Source organism: Chelonia mydas, chromosome 4 (genome assembly GCF_015237465.2).
Source record: "Chelonia mydas isolate rCheMyd1 chromosome 4, rCheMyd1.pri.v2, whole genome shotgun sequence".
Taxonomy (NCBI): domain Eukaryota; kingdom Metazoa; phylum Chordata; order Testudines; family Cheloniidae; genus Chelonia; species Chelonia mydas.
In genome coordinates this window covers 88,988,584-89,006,240 of record NC_057852.1, presented here as the reverse complement: position 1 = coordinate 89,006,240, position 17,657 = coordinate 88,988,584, and the positions used below count along the sequence as shown (strand labels likewise).

The following is a 17,657-nucleotide window of genomic DNA, read 5'->3' as shown; positions in this document are numbered from 1 at the left end:
ACTGGACGGGGAAGGGTTAACCCTACATTGTGGGTTGAGGAAGACATGCCCACGTTACTCTACTGGGAATGCTCCAGGTGCACTGGTATAAAAGAGAGCAGTTCACCTCAGTTGGGGTGGACTGCTGTGGAAGAAGGATGCGTGCCAGCCACTCCAACCAGGGCTCAGTGGAAGCCTGGGACTGTAGGAGCTGGGGATGCTGCAGCCCAGGCAGACTCCAAGGCAACCCCAAAGGCCACGCTGGGTATGGAGATGCCGGAGAAAGGGCAGACCGGAGAACCTAAAGGTAACAGGGATGCCCAGACCACAGCAGCAGGGACGACGGCAGGAAGCAGCCCAGGGCAATCAGACGGCGGACAGGTGAGTGAGCCAAAGCCTTGAGTCAGTGTGTTTTTGTCGGAGCCTTTCCCCGCTGACTCAGTGACCCACGCTATAACCATTAACAGGGCCTCGGGCTGGGGTCTGGTGGAGAGGGAGGGCCTGGACCCCTCTGCTGAGGGTGCAACCCCTCCCCCTGTGCCCGCTAGACCTTACTGCCCCGCTCACAATGGCGAATTTATTGACCCTGGCGGCTAGGCCTTATTGTTCTGCAAAAAGGGATGAAGTTATTGACTTGGGCCACTAGGCGCCTTACTGCCTTGCAAAAAGGGGCGGATTGACTGACATTAGCCCCTAGGCCTTACTGCCCAGTTGACAATGGTGAATTTATGTACTCTGGCCACTAGGCTGCACCACCCTGCTGATAAGGATGAGTGTCTGGACTCAGGCTGGGAGGGACATAGAAGTAAGGTACATATGCCCCCCACAACATTCCCTAAGAGAAGCGGGCACACTCGCCCTGCACAGGACGGGGGGTTTCCCCCAACCCTGTCACACTCTGCTTGTCAATATTTTATTTTAATGGGGTGAGTGTTTCTGAAGTATGATTAATATTTAATTCAAAGAGTTACAGTTTTGTTGAAAAATGTGCATGTTCTGACCTTGGTTTCTGAAGGAAACAGTAGCATTCTTGTCTCTTACTTACTCTTGGTAGACTACAGCATGGCAAAGTTGGAGCTGTGTTTTATGAGGTAAACACTGAAATGTTCTGTTCTTCTTCAGACATGTTTGTATCTTGGAAAAAAAAGACAGCACACTTCAATTTAATAAACAGGCTCAGATAACACACCAAAGAAATTGTAAACTACACTGTGGTCAAGTTGAGCCCCTGCGTGTGTGCCCAGGCCGAGGAAGAGGGTGGAAGAATTTTCCATTTCCTTGGCCCTCATGTAGGACCCAGCCACAACAGCAGTGCTTGAGCTCGGCAAGACTAGTATGCTGTTGGCTTCCTTGGCCCTGCCCCATTTTCCACACCAGCCAGTACAGAGGAGAGTGGATGATTTTCTCTCCTTACGGGTTGTAGGGTAGCCATGCTTTCCTTGCCCTCAAAACAGCACCAAGAAGCATTGGGCCTACTTCAGGTACTATGCCTCCCAAGGCTTCCACTAGAATGGCTGGCCTCCATCCCAGCTCCAGTTCAGGGTTTTGAGAGCCAGATTCTATACTCATTGGGGGCTCTAAGCACCATTACACTCAGTGGGAGACAGGAGCTGTGTGCATATATATTCAGGACCAAATTTGTGACTGAGAGGATACTGCTAACAAAGTCTTCTCAACCCCTTTAAAGTAGGGATCTTGTTCATAAGGAACAAAGGAAAATAGTACTTTTTTTTTTTTTTGCATCATGCTTCTTCCAAATGCATTGGGCTCTCTCTATATTTTAAGATTTTCTCAGAACATAATGGATTCTCTGTTGTGAATGTCATGATTTAGTAACCACATTATTGTATTACTATTACCATTTCCTTTCCTCACCCTGTCTGTCTCAGAATGTGACTCTAATCTCGAGCTTGCCTGATAGACATGGGGCCAAGTTCTGCCCCTAGTTACTCTGTATTTACACCACTAGTACCTCCACAAAAGTCAGAGTTGCTCTGCATTTACACTGCTGTAGCTGAGAGCAGAGTTTGGCCCCATGATGTTACTCCAGACATAATTAAAGGGTGCCACACGCACATATCTTAGTACAGAATTTGGCACTAAGAACGTTTGTTGCATGTCAGAATCTCACTTTCAGCAGCACAACCAGATAATTTGTCTGAATTAAAAGTTATACAGATGAAAAATATTCTAACTAATTCACTACTTTTTTTTTTTTTTTTTTTTACATTCTGATATCCACCAACTTATATTATGATAAATGGAATTGCTAGGATAGGACCATGCAATATACAAATTTGAAAGTTTCTAGCTAGGTCAAGTCTGGAAGAGAACCATGTAAGGGTAGATTACCTATGGATCCCTGTGACAGGGATCAGAATTCAAAAGTTCCAGTACTCAAGCAGTTATAGTAGCTGGTAGTGAATCAGAGAGATGCAGAAAAGCAGCTGTAGATGGACACTTCACAGCTGGATTTTGCTGGTTAGCAGCATACTGGTAGGAGACCAAATTTAGGCGCAGGGGAGAAGGTAAAGTGAGCTGATACCTCTCATATCAGGAGGGCTAAAGGAGGCAACAAGCCTCTCGACTGATTGCTGCTAGCCACACACCTGATGCTGCTGCAGCAGGATAATGCAAGTAAGAGGGGCACTATGGACATTGTCTCTCCTCTTAGTCTTTCAAGTCATGTCATAGCGTGGGGAAGGAGGATAAGGGAACAGGTTCATCATGCTCACCACACTGCCATTCTGCCTTGTGACAGTTTTTGAAGTATCCCATTAGTTGTGAATTTCACTCCATCGGTACCTTAAGGACAGGACCGGCTCTAGGCACCAGCAAAGCAAGCACGTGCTTGAGGTGGTACAATTCCAGGGGCGGCATCATTCCGGCCACCCTTTTTTTTGCTTGGGCAGTTGCGCTCTCAGAGCTTGGGGTGGCAAATTTTTTGCTTGGGATGGCAATAAACCTAGAGCTGGCCCTGCTTCAGGAGAAGACAGACTGCCAGCTTGATACTGGTTTGACAGAAAAGAGTCAGCTCTGACTGGGTCCTTGAAGTGGGAAATTGAGCAAGGACCCAGTCTGTCCAGGATGGGACTTGGCAGCACAGGACTGGGCTGCCTGTGTAGGAGGAAGAGCCTGGTGGGGTTGTTGCCATCATGGGAAAGCAGAATTGAGGGACAGACAGCTGTCAGCGTAGCAGATGGATGAAAGGGTCTGTCTGAGAAGACTTAAAAAATAAGGAGGAGGATGAAATTTTGGTGGATCCAGGAGCTTGAATCCATCCCTAAGGCCAAGTGTCATTCTAAAGCATCCCTAAGGCCAAGCTACTGCTAAAATTCCACACAATCAACTGGAAGACACTACAGATCCATGGTCAATGAGTTAATGGAGTTTAATTCATTAGCAGATTTATCAAATTGTGAAAAATGATTTATTTTTATTATACTATGGGTAACAAGTGACTGGCAATGACTCAGATCTGAAGTGTGTTATGTGAAAGGACTCCTAGCTTCTCAGTCACCTCCACACAACTCACATGATGCAGTCTTTCAAAAGGGGAACAACTTTTGTCAATATTTGTCAGATGCTTTAGAATGAGCCTTGTGTTTACATAAAAGCTTTTTATACTGGAAAAATTAAACAAAAATCTGACCTCTAAAAGGTCATAGTTAACAAAATGAAATGTAAGTTTCTTTGTCCATTAGTACGTGAGAGATGATTACCCAATTTACTTAGGGATATTAAAATTTAAAGTGCATAAAAATATGACCCTTCCCTTGTCCCCACCCAGTTTCTAAGGGGGGGAAAAGGCTATAATCCTATTCTTGGTCTCTGAAGTATGATCAAAGTCTAAACAACTACATTTTCAGAAAAGAATTTGGTCTAATGTGGACATTCATCACCATAGTATCTAAACAGTTTTCACAGATCTTTAATTTACTGTACCCTATATATTTGGTATATGTGTAAAGATCCACTGCAAGATTTCAAAATTATTCATAATGAAGTCATACTCTTCTCTCTTTATTGTTCATTGAGATATGTGGGTAAAGAGAAACACACTTTGTTCTTTATTTACCCTGGATAGTTCTGTGACTCGCAAGATCACACAACATCAGTACAAATAGGAATACGGAATACTCCCTAAGAAGCAAATTCTACCCCCTTATTCATGGCAGTGAAGAGTTCCCCTGTAGCAGAACTGATGTGGTTCCATGTCTCAGTGAGCAAGAAGCACTTTGGGGAGGAGTGAAAGGGAATGGACACCATGCAGGGCAGTTGCCTCACTCCCCCAACAATGTAACACAGCACTTTAATTAGATCTGGTAAAATCTGATGGGCAGTGTTTTCACACAGTGATAACTATGGTGTGGTATCTAAATCCATATTATTAGACACATAGCTTTAGGCATCCTAGTCTGAAAATGCAGGCCTGATGCTTTTTGGAGTTTGCATTAGTGTGGTAAGTGTTAAGTATTTTTAACAGATAAGTCAACAAGTTAAACAGATGAGCTGACAATTTGTGTCAACTGATTGACATCATAGCAGCTAGAGGCTCCTTTGACTCATCAAAACTGCAGTCTTCTTGGATGCAGAGAACACCTTTTACACATGGATTACTTTTACATGCTTGCTAAACTGACTGCCAAATTTATCTCTTACATTAAACTTCTTTGTATGAATCCCTCTTCCAGGGCTGTCACCCAGGGCATTACTTTAAAACCATTCCCCTTTCACCTTTGCTTTTGACCTAGCCCTTGAACCTTTAGCTACTGCTAACTATACAAGTCAATATATACATGGCATCAGGATAGGCCAAATGGAGCACAAGATCATGCTTTATGCGGATGATGCTTTTGTTCTTGTATCTAAACCTGAAAATTTTGTTCCTAGCCTATTAAATCTAATTAATGCATTTGGAAACCTCTCGGGATGTAAAAACAATTGGAAAAAACTGGAAATTCTGGGTATAAGTAAACAAGCTCATAGGGGAATCGATGATAATTGGAATATTAAGCACAACCCAAAAGGATTAAATATTTAGGGAAAATCATCCCCAATGAGATAGAGAATCTGGTTAAAATTAATTTAGAGTCCATTTTAGCTCAGGTAGTGAGAGTTTGGGGCATATGAAGAACCCATGCTCTTAGCCTTTGGGGCAAAATTAATGTCATCAAAATGAATGTGTCCTTCCCTGAACATGGTGTATCCTGAAAGATCTCCCAGTTTCTATTCCAGTGGGCGGGAGGACAAGACTGGCTTCGTTTAAACTGCAACTCTCAATCACATTGGAGGCTTCCAACTTGCAGCATTATCATATGGACTTATCCGCAGGCAGGCAGCCCTGTCACTCCAGAGCATAACAGAGAAGATCACTCCCTGGGCTGCTGGTGGAACAGGAGTTGATCCATCACCTTCCATTGGCAGGAATTTTAGGTTCAGCCTACTAACATTTTGATTGTAAAATGTCCCCTACAATATTGGCTACCAGACAAACATGGGCCAGGTTGGCTAGAAAATGTAAATTCCACCCCTTCTCATTCATTGATGCTATACTTTGGGGCAACCCAGTGCTGAAAATGATCAAGAAAACATTGATGCAGAGAGAGTGGATGGATAAGGGGATAGCTTGGGTCTCTTAATTGTGGATCAGTTTCTCCCATTCCAAGCACTCCAAAACCAATACAACCTACCTGGTGTAGCTGCCTGGCATTACCAGCAGCTTAAGCATCTCTTGAAGGACATATTTGGTCCTGATGCGCTGGGAGCACCAGAAACTCCTGAATAAGTGTTGATATAGAGAGAGCTCCAGCGGTTCACCCAATCATCTGTAGCCTGTTATGACTTCCTGGTCCAAAAGACACTCCCTAACTTAGATTGCCTGTGCCAGGCCTGGAACAAAGATTGGCATACATACTTGAATCCTAGCCCATGGGGAAGTGCCTTGCAAAAAATTAGAAACCTCTTCTACTGATCCATGATTAAGGCTGATCCAGCAGAAAACATTATTTCATTCATTCTGGTCCTCACATAGGTTTGAGTGCCTGGGCCTTACCAAAATGGAGTGCTGCTTGAGATGGGGGGCTCCCGAACCCACCCTGGCTCACATGTTTTGGGACTGTCCCAGGATACAGTCCTTTTGGCTAGAAGTAGGCAGGAGGATTAATATGATCATGGATACTTCCTTAAAATTGACTTCCCAGAGCTGTGATCCATCCCATCACCTTGGAAATTCTGAAACTCACAGAAAGCTTGGGTCTCTAGAGCAGTGCTTGTAGCCAAAGGGCTCAGATTGAAGAACAGACTGCCTCTAGGGATAGAAGACTGGCACAGAGGCTTGGATGACCTGGCAGCTAAAGCGTGCATAAATTTTTGGAGAAGTGGACTTGAAAAGATTTGATCTGACATTTTAGAAATCTTTGATTCCTAGCAGATGGAAAATGAGATGTCGCTCTCCTTTCTCCTCCACTCCTTTCCTTTCCCTCCCTTTATTTTTTTGTTCTTTTTTTGCTTTTTTCTTCCCTCCCCTTATTTGATACCAATCACCCAACCTACTTTATTACTTTTGAAGTATGAAGTGGATTTGAGTATCTGAATTTACCTTCATAAGCTTAATAGTATAGAATTTTGGATAATCAAGTATACCCATATAGGTCAAGTTTCTCCAGGGCCACCCACATTACACTGCTAATGTTAGTGTGTCTACATTGGAGGCCTGTGATCTGCTACCCCTTAACACCACAGTAGAACTAGTTGGATGGAGTTCCCTCAAAATCTGGAAACTGACATCAGACAGAATAGTCCTCAAATACTCAAGTCTGAACAGATGGGAGTAGTAATCAGTTTCAGGTGAAGCAGTCTAAACATTCAGCGCAATCACTAATTTTGCATGCTGTACTAGCACAGTTTTCTTCTTTCTAAATTATGTTTGCATAAGTTAAATGGTTATCTACAAAAATAAAATGACATAAGAAAATCATCACTGTGCCCTAGTATCATTGGATTAATTATTTATCAAATAAAGTGCTTTATTTTCCTTACCTGCCTGAGATCTTGCTGGCTTCTTTCTTTAGGGCAAATATACAACAGACGCTTCAGCTTTTCAAAATCTCCCCTCTAAAACAAAAGTAAAAATGTAAACATTAGTATATGTATTCCTGTTTACTGTATTCTACTTGTCCCTATGGACACTGAGTGTACTTTAAATAGAATAAAGGTTTCTACAGTAGTTACGGGTATCTGTTTGAGTGGTGTGTTTATTTTGGTTTTATTTTTGTTCCACAAATGTAGGCTAACATTTCCAAGACACGCATTCATTAATTAACATAATTCATACATACTGTAAAACTCTGATAAGGAAATCATTTTATTTGAATGCACTGAAATATGCAAACAATTCTAGCAATAGCTAGATTGTTCTGTGAAGGATTTGGCTGGGAGTTTCAACCTACTTCATTGTGAGTTTGTTACAAGTATGTTCCACTCTGACTCCACTGAATGACTTGGGGTGGAGGGCGGGGGGGGGGGGGGGGGGGGGGGAAGTGTTTGAACATGTTGACAACATTCTTCTTTTCCCCATCTTTTTGAGGTAATCATAATCTATCTTAAAATACTTGTGATAAATATTATATTTTCAGGTTTCAGAGTAGCAGCCGTGTTAGTGTGTATCCCCAAAAAGAAAAAGGAGGACTTGTGGCACCTTAGAGACTAACAAATTTATTTGAGCATAAGCTTTCGTGAGCTACAGCTCACTTCATCGGAATGCTCACAAAAGCTTATGCTCAAATAAATTTGTTAGTCTTTAAGGTGCCACAAGTCCTCCTTTTCTTTTTATATTTTCAGTTATCTTAAATGAGAAGTTTTAGTATACTCAGATATGCTTTAAGATTATACAGGAACAAATATCTAATTTTTTTGTTAGACAAAAGATATACAGGAAAAAATCTCAACAATCCCTCATTAGAACTAGATTAATAATTGCATAAAACCTGATCCTTGCATACCCAGATGTCCTGCAGAAATTAATAGGAATTTTTGCCACAAAAATGCATAGGCACTAAACCTGCAATCTGATCTGCACAGGCAGGTCCTTACACCTGTGCAGAATCCAGTGAAGTCAACGAGGCTCTTCATGGACACACAGGTCCATGGGCATATCTAAATGTAGGACTGGGACCACAGGTACCACTTATGGCAGAGTTATAGCACAAATATCGAAAATACCAACAAGATTAGTTGTAGAATAATTGTTGATGTTGAATAAGAGATCACTTCCAAGACGTGTCTGCCTCTTCAGGTGAAATACTGCCCACTGTAATGCTGGACTCTTTCCAACATATCTAGACAAAAAGCAGAGTATTCAAAAAGTTTCTTAAATAAATGAAGAAAATCATCCTAAGGCCTTGAACATTTACGAATCTGCTTAAGTTTAAACATTCTGTTATTTTGATTGGACTATTCATTTGGTTAAAAGGTTAAGCAGCTTGCTAGGGCCCTAAAAGATCAAGGAAGAAAGAGCCCATGTTTGACATTACATGTACATTCCTAGAACAAATACAGACACTCTACAATACCTACATGTATAATTTATGCCAACATGAATTTTCTGTGAATTTTTCTAAAATGTTTTTGTTTTTGGCTGGTGTGGTGAGAGCTCCCTATTAGGGTGACCAGATAGGAAGAGTGAAAAATTGGGGGGCAGTAATTGACACCTATATAAGAAAATTCCCAAATATCGGAACTGTCCCTATAAAATCGGGACATCCGGTCACCCTACTCCCCAACCAGTTGCAATATACTTGAATACCTTCAAAGAACATTTCACCATATATGCTGGGTTGTTCGTCTAGCCAGAGCACTGAAATAATTTATTTGTTTTTTAATTATCATTACTTGGCTGTCATCCATTTGGAATATATTGCAAAAACTGAGTGAAGGGCTGCGTTGGCCCAGGTTAGGGGCATTCTTAAGGAGGTCAAAACTGACACATTTGGGGACAAGTATTTCATGATGGACTTGAGCATCGTTATAAGTGATGTGTTTTACTTTGCAAGAAGATGATCTCTTGTTGTCTGAGGTTTTGCAAAAGCTATAAAGTGCTATGCTGGAATGAAAAATAGAGGTGGCCCGTCTAGCCAACTATCCTTAGGAAAAGGCAAATATAAAGGTGACAAATTTAAACACTTCTGGATCTCTAGAGGAAAACCAGTAGAAAAATCAGATCTATATGCTTGAAGCTATACATGGATGCCAGATTCATCAGGCTACTGCATCAGGCATTCACATTGTTTCAATGTTTTGTCTTCACACTGTGACCTAGTAATAAAAAAATATATTGTCCATTCATTGCAATATACAGTTGACATATTGGTAGAATCACTTTACACAGATACTGAGAGAGTAGGAAAAGGAAGGTGACCTGCATCAGTGATTTCCCTCTGAAATCACATTTAAATACCAACAAATTTACACAAGACAGTGCACAAGCATGTTTAACAAAGTTTTTTATGACCGGGCCACCTGACCTTCAGAATGTATTGCTTTGATGGAAATATTGTTCTCACTGTCTCAACTTCTGCAGTGCTATGTTTCCCCCACCCAATGTAATCAAAGCAAGCCTATAGATATATATGCACATATATATGCCCAAAAGGGCATTCCCGGACTCTATGCATATATGAGCAAACGGCCCAAGTGTACAGCCTTTCCAGCTCCACATTCTCTAATGACTTGAAGAGCAGGAACCAAGGAAAAACATATTCATGGGCAAAGTCATAGTTATTGCTAAACATCAACAGGCAGCACTAGTGAAAGATTAGACTAATTCCACTCTACATGATCAGATCTAGATTTTAAACCAGATGGACGGGCGCTGTCCACAATATTATTTACATCTTAATATTTTGAATTTAAAATAAGTTATTTGGTCTCACATTCCCAGATTAGTGATAGAAATGATATTTTAGTTAATATTAAAACTCAACCTATAAAATTAAGTGAGAGTCGGATGCACCCAAGAGAATGAAAGTTAGAAACCCTGGCACAATCATCCAAACTAGGACAAGCAGAATGCAGAGAAATGTCCCTTGACCACCCTAGGCAGCAACAGTAAAACAACATTTTAATTTTCTTGAGCAAAAAGGCTCACAGCTCCAATAACCAAATTTGAAGTTTTGGCTGCCACTGAGCAAATAATCATTATTATTTTTATTTATGTGTATTACCATAGTGCCTGGGGTCCTTAATAAAAGGACCAGGACTCCATTGTGCTAGGCACTGTACAAACAAAGAACAAAAAGACACTCCCTGCCCTAAAGAGCTTACAGCCTAAGTTTAAGACAAGCAGCAACAAACTGATGCAGACAAAGAAGAGGGAGTACAAGGAAACAATGAGACAATATTGGTCAGCATCACAGGCAGTGATCTCAGCTTGCTAGCTGCCTGTTAAGTGTTTTGTATGCAGTGTTGTTGTGTGAAGTTGACCCCAGGATATTAAAGAGACAAGGTTGGTGAGATAATATCTTTTATGGAGCCAACTTTTGGTGGTGAAAGAGACAAGGTGTCAAGCTTACATAAAACTTTTCTTTGGGTCTTCTTTAGACCTGAAGAGCTCTGTGTAAGCTCAAAAGCCTGTCTCTTTCATGAACAGAAGTTGGTTTCACCCACCTTCTATCTCTACATTTTGTGTAAGCATCAGAAAAAGGAGAGAATTATAAGGATGGATTTGAAGGAGGACAATGAGGTAGCTCAAAAACAGAAAAGAGGGTGCAACTGTGGGTTTGCTATATAAAATGAGAAAATACTTAACACTGCAATGTTTGTTTTCATGGAAGAGAAGTAATTACAGAATAATTAACAGAGATGCTAATACAGAGCTGTTGGATACCTGCTGAAGTCTCTATATACTCCTGGGGGAATTCTGCACCACTGCGCATGTGCAGGATTTATGTCTCCCACATATTTTTTTGCTTCCCCACAGAAAAATGACTTTCTGATGGGGAAAGCAAAGGGAAGCCACAAGAGCAGTCATACGACCCTCCCCAGCAGTATGTTTTGGGTGCCCATGGCAGCTGGCAGAGAGGTAAATCGCTGTGGGGTATGGGGCAGGACTGAAGAAGACCCGGCTGGTGGCTCTTACGTTGCACTGGGCTCAGCAGCTAGTCCCAGCTGGGCTGGAGAGGACAGGACTTCCTCTTCCCCTGCACAGTATCTGGGGCTGTGTCAGACCCACCCCCAGATTTCTCCCCTGGCTGTAGGAAGCTCTGCAAACTCTCCCCCGCCCCATGCTTCCTACACCCGTCACTCCTCAGCTGCAGGAGGAGGGATCCCTGTACAGGGAGCTGCTCCCCCATCCACCCAACCCCTGTGCATCCAGACCCCCTCATACTCAGATCCTCCTGACAAGCTTCACCTGCACCCAGAACCACCCCCCCCCCCCCCGGACAAGCCCTCATCCCCTCACCTGGATCATCCCAAGCCACACACACCCAGAACCCTACCCTACTGTGCCCCAACTAGCTGCACATGGATCCCCACCCCACTGAGCCCCACTCCCCCAGCATCTGGAACCTCCCACTGAGTTCTCCACCCCAGAGCCCCCAGCCAAGCTCTATCCCCCCCACATACACCCAGACACCCCCCCTGCTGAACCCCCACCACCTTCACCTGGATCCCCCTACAGACTCCCATTACTGTTGCACACAGAACTCCCCAACAAGCCCCTGTGCATCCAGATCTCCCCCCACACCCAGATCCTCCACTGAGCCACCCGCACCCAGAATGCCCCACATAGAACCCTCTCAACCCACACCTGGATCCCACCCACACTAAGCCCCTTCACACTTGGATCCTGCCTTGCTAAGCCTGCCTGCCCCCACCTGGCACAGAGGGGCAGGGCTTTGGGGTGTTTCTGTGGGAGATCCGGTTCTTGTGCTGTGTCAGGGTTAGGTGCAACCTCGCCGCTGAGTCCATATCCCAGGGAGGAGCTGCACGGTGATCCCCCAAGTCCCACCTCTGTGCAGCCAGTGACCTGTGCGCCCCAATGCCAAGGTGGAGCTTCCACATTTATTTGACAAATAAAATTTGCAGAATTTTAAAATATTGTGTGCAGAATTTTTAATTTTTTTGGCACAGAAATGCCCTCAAGAGTATCTATAGCAGTAAGTTTTAAAAGACACGGCCAAGTAGTTTAGTCCTGAGTCTGAGGTCCTGGATATGGTCACAGCGGAGGATCTCTTCCTAAATCTCAGTATCTTGGTGAATGTCTCAGCAGCAGAGTGCTGCGATTTTTAGGGGAAACTGATTTTAAAATTGGTGGTGGGGCAGAACCTGACAACAGCGGCAACGATTATTGTTATGCTGACAGACACGATCAGATCACCCCAGCGACTCTAGCTACGGCTATTACTAAAATTAAACGCCAGCAACGTCTGCCTGCGTACCGTGGGCGCTAATGACTGAGACAGGCGCGGCCGCTCCTGGCCGCCTTCTGCCGCGCGCTTTTACACGGCGCTGCCCCCTGCCCTCGCCCTGCAGCCCCTTTCCCGCTCTGGGGCGTGCTCGGGGGCCAGTCCTGCGCCCACTGACGTCAATGGCCAACACCCCTTTGCGCTTCGCGGGGCAGGGCTGAGCCTACATTGAGGAGCTGCTGCTGCTGCCGCCGCCCCTCCCCCCGGGGGGAGTTGGCTGAGCTGCCCTGGGGCGAGCGGGCCCGCTCCGTGGTGGCCGGGTCTGCCGATGGCCCTGGGACCGGGAGCGCCTGCGAGCCCTGTCCCCGCCGCGGGACCCGCCGCCCGGCCCACGCACCTTTTCCGCCACAAGCTCAGTCCGCAGAGATGCGCCAGGGCTCGGGCCGCCCTGCGGAAGCGCCGCCGCGGCTCGCCCGCTCCCTGGGGGCGCCAGGCACCGCTGAGCCCAGCCGCCCCGCGCCGCTCAAGGGCAGCGCTTCCCTGGCCCGGCGCGGAGGCCATGAGCGCCGCTGCCGTGCCGGGGTCCGGGCGGGCTCGGGGCCGCGGTCACGGCGCGCTCAGGGGCCGGGCAGCAGCTGCCTCTCACGGTGCCCGGCCACGCTCTGGCTGCCCCCGTCCCGTCCGGGCTGGGTTCGCTGCGGGCGTTGGGTTAGCACCTGGGAAACGCTCTGCCCGCCTCTTAATTCATCACAAGCACCTCGGCCCCGTCACACAGCGGCTGTGCTAGGGAGCCACTCCCAGCAGCCCGCAGGCTTGCCCCTCGCCTTCCCCGCCCCTCCCTGGCACTTTAATATCCCGCTCTTACACCCGGGAAACTGAGGCACAGAGAAGGTACCTACCCAAGCTCCCCAGCGACTCAGTGCAGAGCCGGGAACGGAACCCAGCCAGCCTGGCTCCTTGCCGTCAGTCTCAGCCCCTGTGCTGCCCCAGCTGTCATGGTTTGGTTTGGATCATGTACTCATACAAGCCATGCTGGGCCTGACCATGGAGGCCCACTGCACAGATCAGTTTGCAGGATCAAGACAAACTGCCAAAGTGAAGAGGTGTTTAGGTTTACAGGAGGACATATAATCAAGGCCTAATTAGAAGCTGTCATCCTTATGCAGAGGTAGCTCCCTTTGGCAAGTGCAGGGGAAAGATTCCTATAAACTTCAACAGGAGTTGGATTGGAGTCAAATATTTGAGAGTTTGATTCTTATTTGTATAACACCATAAACATGCATGGCTCTACACAAAGCTCAGGGGGTCTACTTCTATCTATCCATCCAGATGCTCCACACTGCCTTGCACCTTATGTTGTCATCTACAGATATGCACAGTTGGTGTAAAACACTATCATTTTGATCTGATTGCATTTTATATTCACTTTGCACAGAGATGTAAATAATTTCACAAAGTACAAAATAGTGGAGAATCAGGCCCCATATCTTTCACCCAGCTTTGCGATGATGATTGAAAGAAAAACAGCTGATGCTATTTTACTCACCTTTAGAAAAAAAAAAGAAGAGAAAACACACATACAGGAAAATACTAACTTTACACTTAGGAGCATTTCTCATCTGAGGATTTAAATGCATTTTATAAACATTAATCAAGCCTCATGCTTCTTTTGTGATGTATGTAGTATCTGTAAGAAATGTACAGCTTTGGAGGCATGGAAATTTTCAAAGACTACTATACTGTATGACATGTAGAGCACTATGGCCACACAAAATATCCTTTGTATCAATAAGTATTTATTTCAGAGTAACAGCCGTGTTAGTCTGTATTCGCAAAAAGAAAAGGAGTACTTGTGGCACCTTAGAGACTAACCAATTTATTTGAGCATAAGCTTTCGTGAGCTACAGCTTCACTTCATTCACAGAAGATCTTTTTATATACACACAAAGCATGAAAAAATACCTCCTCCCACCTGGATTTGTGCTGGAAATGGCCCAACTTGATTATCATACACATTGTAAGGAGAGTGATCACTTTAGATAAGCTATTACCAGCAGGAGAGTGGGGTGGGAGGAGGTATTTTTTCATGCTTTGTGTGTATATAAAAAGATCTTCTACACTTTCCACAGTATGCATCCGATGAAGTGAGCTGTAGCTCACGAAAGCTTATGCTCAGATAAATTGGTTAGTCTCTAAGGTGCCACAAGTACTCCTTTTCTTTTTGTGAATAAGTATTTATGTATCTGTATATTCCTGTTTTACTGGATGCATTTCCTGTGGAATTTGGAATCACTAGGGGTGTTTAATGCAGTCTCATACACTAAGAAATTGTTAAATTTAAAGAGCAATATACCCCCATTTGCCTTACTTATGTGAGTAGTCCTTTGAAGCTTAGCCTTCTGGGGAAAGGGGCATTGTCTGGTTTTACCTGTTTCAGGAGGCCTGGGAGAACAAAGGCCCCCAATCTGTGTAAAGAGTGATCCTGAAATAACTCAGGTCCCTCAAACGGGCATGAGATTTTAACCATATGGAAGATGAGTGACATGTGGTAAGGTTAGTGTGTGTGTAGACTATTGTTTTGATATTATGTTTTTTTCTGAATGATTTCGTCCTAAATAAATCTACTATGTTCTGGAGGTTGGCTGGTCAATGGTAAACCCTGCCTTGGCCCATGTTAGGCATCCAAACAGCTGGTGCTGGACTTAGGTCAGACCTGCTGGGGTAAGAACAATGAATTGCAAGGGAACTGCAACCCTAAAACTCTGGTCTGCAGGGAAAGGAATGAGGGTTCCCACATACAAAGAGGTGATAGCTAGAGGCCTGAAATCTAAGCGGGTATCTTTGAGGAGACCATAAAGGAAGCAAAGGTGCAGTTAAATCCAGAACCATGACAGTATTGTCGCCATTTTATGAGTTGTAGCCAATTAGCTTGCATTTGGTAATATATGATTTAGGAGTTGGGTGTGTGTGTGTGGGGATTTATTAGTAATAGGGGGAATAATAGGTAAGAAATAAGTGGGAAACCAGTACGGGGGGCGGGGGGGGGGGGGGGGGTAGAACTGACAGGCATGTATTAATGTAGCATATAGATAAAATATTGAGATTAAATAGGGCTGAAACACAAGACCTACAGGCCTCAGACCTGTGAGATATTCGTTTAGCCAAATAAGGCTTTTGGCATAAAAGAAGTTGACAAATTAACCACTATATAACCTTGTTAAGCATTGATGATTAGGGAAATAAAATAACTGCAAGATACCAATTACGCCAGTTGAAATATATTGGGGATTTTCATTGAAATAAGATGTCAGCAATATATTAACCACAAGCTGCTATCGTGATTAATTGACAGGTGTTAATGATTAAGAGAGGAATTGATAGAACCTATGAAAATTGGGGCACCAAAATTTGTGGTGTGTTGAAGTACAAATACGGGAAAGACATGGCAATCTCTCTGCATGTTTATAAGTCTCAGTGTATATCAGTATATCCTATAATAAAAAGGTGTCAGTGGGCCTGTGTGCTAGGGAGACACACCAAGAGATGCATAATTAACAGCCACCTGATGATGATCCATATGAATATTGTAAGGCAGTGAGGTACAGTTATTGCATAACTATGGCAGGTTATTAAAATTCCGTGCATGACTGTACTAATCAAACTGAATAGATGGCTGTGGGCAGCATTGAAAGTAAGTTAAAGGACTTACCGGTACACCAGAGTCCTGAGTGGGGGGCATGGCCTCAACCAGAAGAGGCAGGGCCTTAAATCCCTGGGCCCTTTAAATCTTGATTTAAAGGGCCCTGGGCTCCAGCTGCAATAGTGGTGGCTGGGAGCCTTAGGCCCTTTAAATCACCCCTGAGTTACCAGCTGCAGAGGTGGCTGGTAAGCCCGGGGGCGATTTAAGGGGCCCAGGGCTCCAGCTGCCGCTACTGCAGCAGAGTCCCGGGCCCTTTAAATCACTGAGGAGCCCTGTGGACTCCCGGCTGCTACCGCTACCCCGGGGCTCTGGCAGAGCTTTAAAGGGCCTGGGGCTCTGCTGTGGTAGTGGCTGTTGGAGCCCTGAGCCCTTTAAATCCCCGCCTGAGCCCTGCTGCCAGAACCCTGGGGTAGCAGGGCTCCAGTGGCAATTTAGAGGGCCCCGCGGCCATAGCAGAGGCTGGAGCCCTGGGGCCCTTTAAATCCCTGCCAGAGCCCCGCCGCCGCTACCCCAGGGCTTCGGCAGCAAGGCTCAGGCAGAGATTTAAAGGGCTTGAGGCTCTGGCAGCTGCTACTGCCCCGGCCCTTTAAATTCCCTACGGAGCCACGCCACCGCTACCCCAGGGCTTCGGCAGCAGGGCTCTGGCGGGGATTTAAAGGGCCGGGGTGGTAGCGGTGGCTGGAGTTCCGGGGTCCTTTAAATTCCTGCCGGAGCCCTGCTGCCGCTACCCCAGGGCTTTAAATTGCCATCTGGGAAAGCCGGTCCCGGTACGGCGCACCAGCTCTTGCCAGTACACTGTACCGGCTTACTTTCACCTCTGGCTGTGGGAAGAGTAAACAGGAAAGCCACACAATAGAGCAAAATAAGGACACCTCAGCACAAACTTGAAATATATTTAGGGAGAGCTGTTGCTTCATGAATCCTGACTCCTTGCTCAAGCCTTGGTTTTGCCAAAGCGAGGAGTCTGGACTAAAAAGCCAGTAGCTGTCTAAAGTGACAGGCTGACAGAGTCTTTGGGAGGGAGTCTAAAGAAGCTGGTCTTTCCTAGATCCAGAGAATGGTAAGCCTTTGGGGAAAAGCAAAATATGTGTACATTCTGTTTCTATTGTTTAAGATAGTTTTCTCTGAAATGTTTTGGTGCTAAATAAATGATACTTTGCTTTAAGGAACTTGTTTGGTCACTGCTTACTACTATCATTGCTCTCAGAGGGAACAGAGCTGCAAGGGCTGAGCCCAAGTCAGACCAACTGAGGTAAACATGGTTAATACAAGAGGACTGACTAGGCCATAAGTTGGAGTGGGAGAATCACATGATTCTACTCAGAGCCAGGTAACAGCTTGAGACCTGAGGAAGGGTGTTCTCAGAGAGATCTGGAGGGGTTAGAAGTCCTGTTCACCTGTTAACTGACACTTATAACATTTTGAAATTGCACCATGCATAGATTCAGAGAGTGTTAAGGTCAAAAGGGACCACTAGCTCATCTAGTCGGAATACCTGTATACCACAGCCCATTACATTTCACCCGTATACCCTCTATTGAGCCCAATAACTGGTGTTTGGCTAAAGTATA

General features: G+C 45.0%; 1 protein-coding gene across 1 annotated transcript in view; it reads right to left on the bottom strand.

Moving 5' to 3' along the window:
- Positions 1-13,182, bottom strand: part of LOC114022198 (cyclic nucleotide-binding domain-containing protein 2) — an 82,426-nt gene extending 69,244 nt beyond the window's left edge. Inside the window, exons 1-4 of the mRNA XM_043546199.1 lie at positions 12,784-13,182; positions 8,207-8,318; positions 7,021-7,095; positions 1,025-1,113 (exon numbers count right to left, since the gene is read on the bottom strand). Of these exons, the coding sequence (XP_043402134.1) occupies positions 1,025-1,113; positions 7,021-7,095; positions 8,207-8,318; positions 12,784-12,947 (440 nt within the window). The 5' untranslated portion in view covers positions 12,948-13,182. The remainder of the gene's footprint in view (positions 1-1,024; positions 1,114-7,020; positions 7,096-8,206; positions 8,319-12,783) is intronic.
- Positions 13,183-17,657: the final 4,475 nt, after the last annotated feature.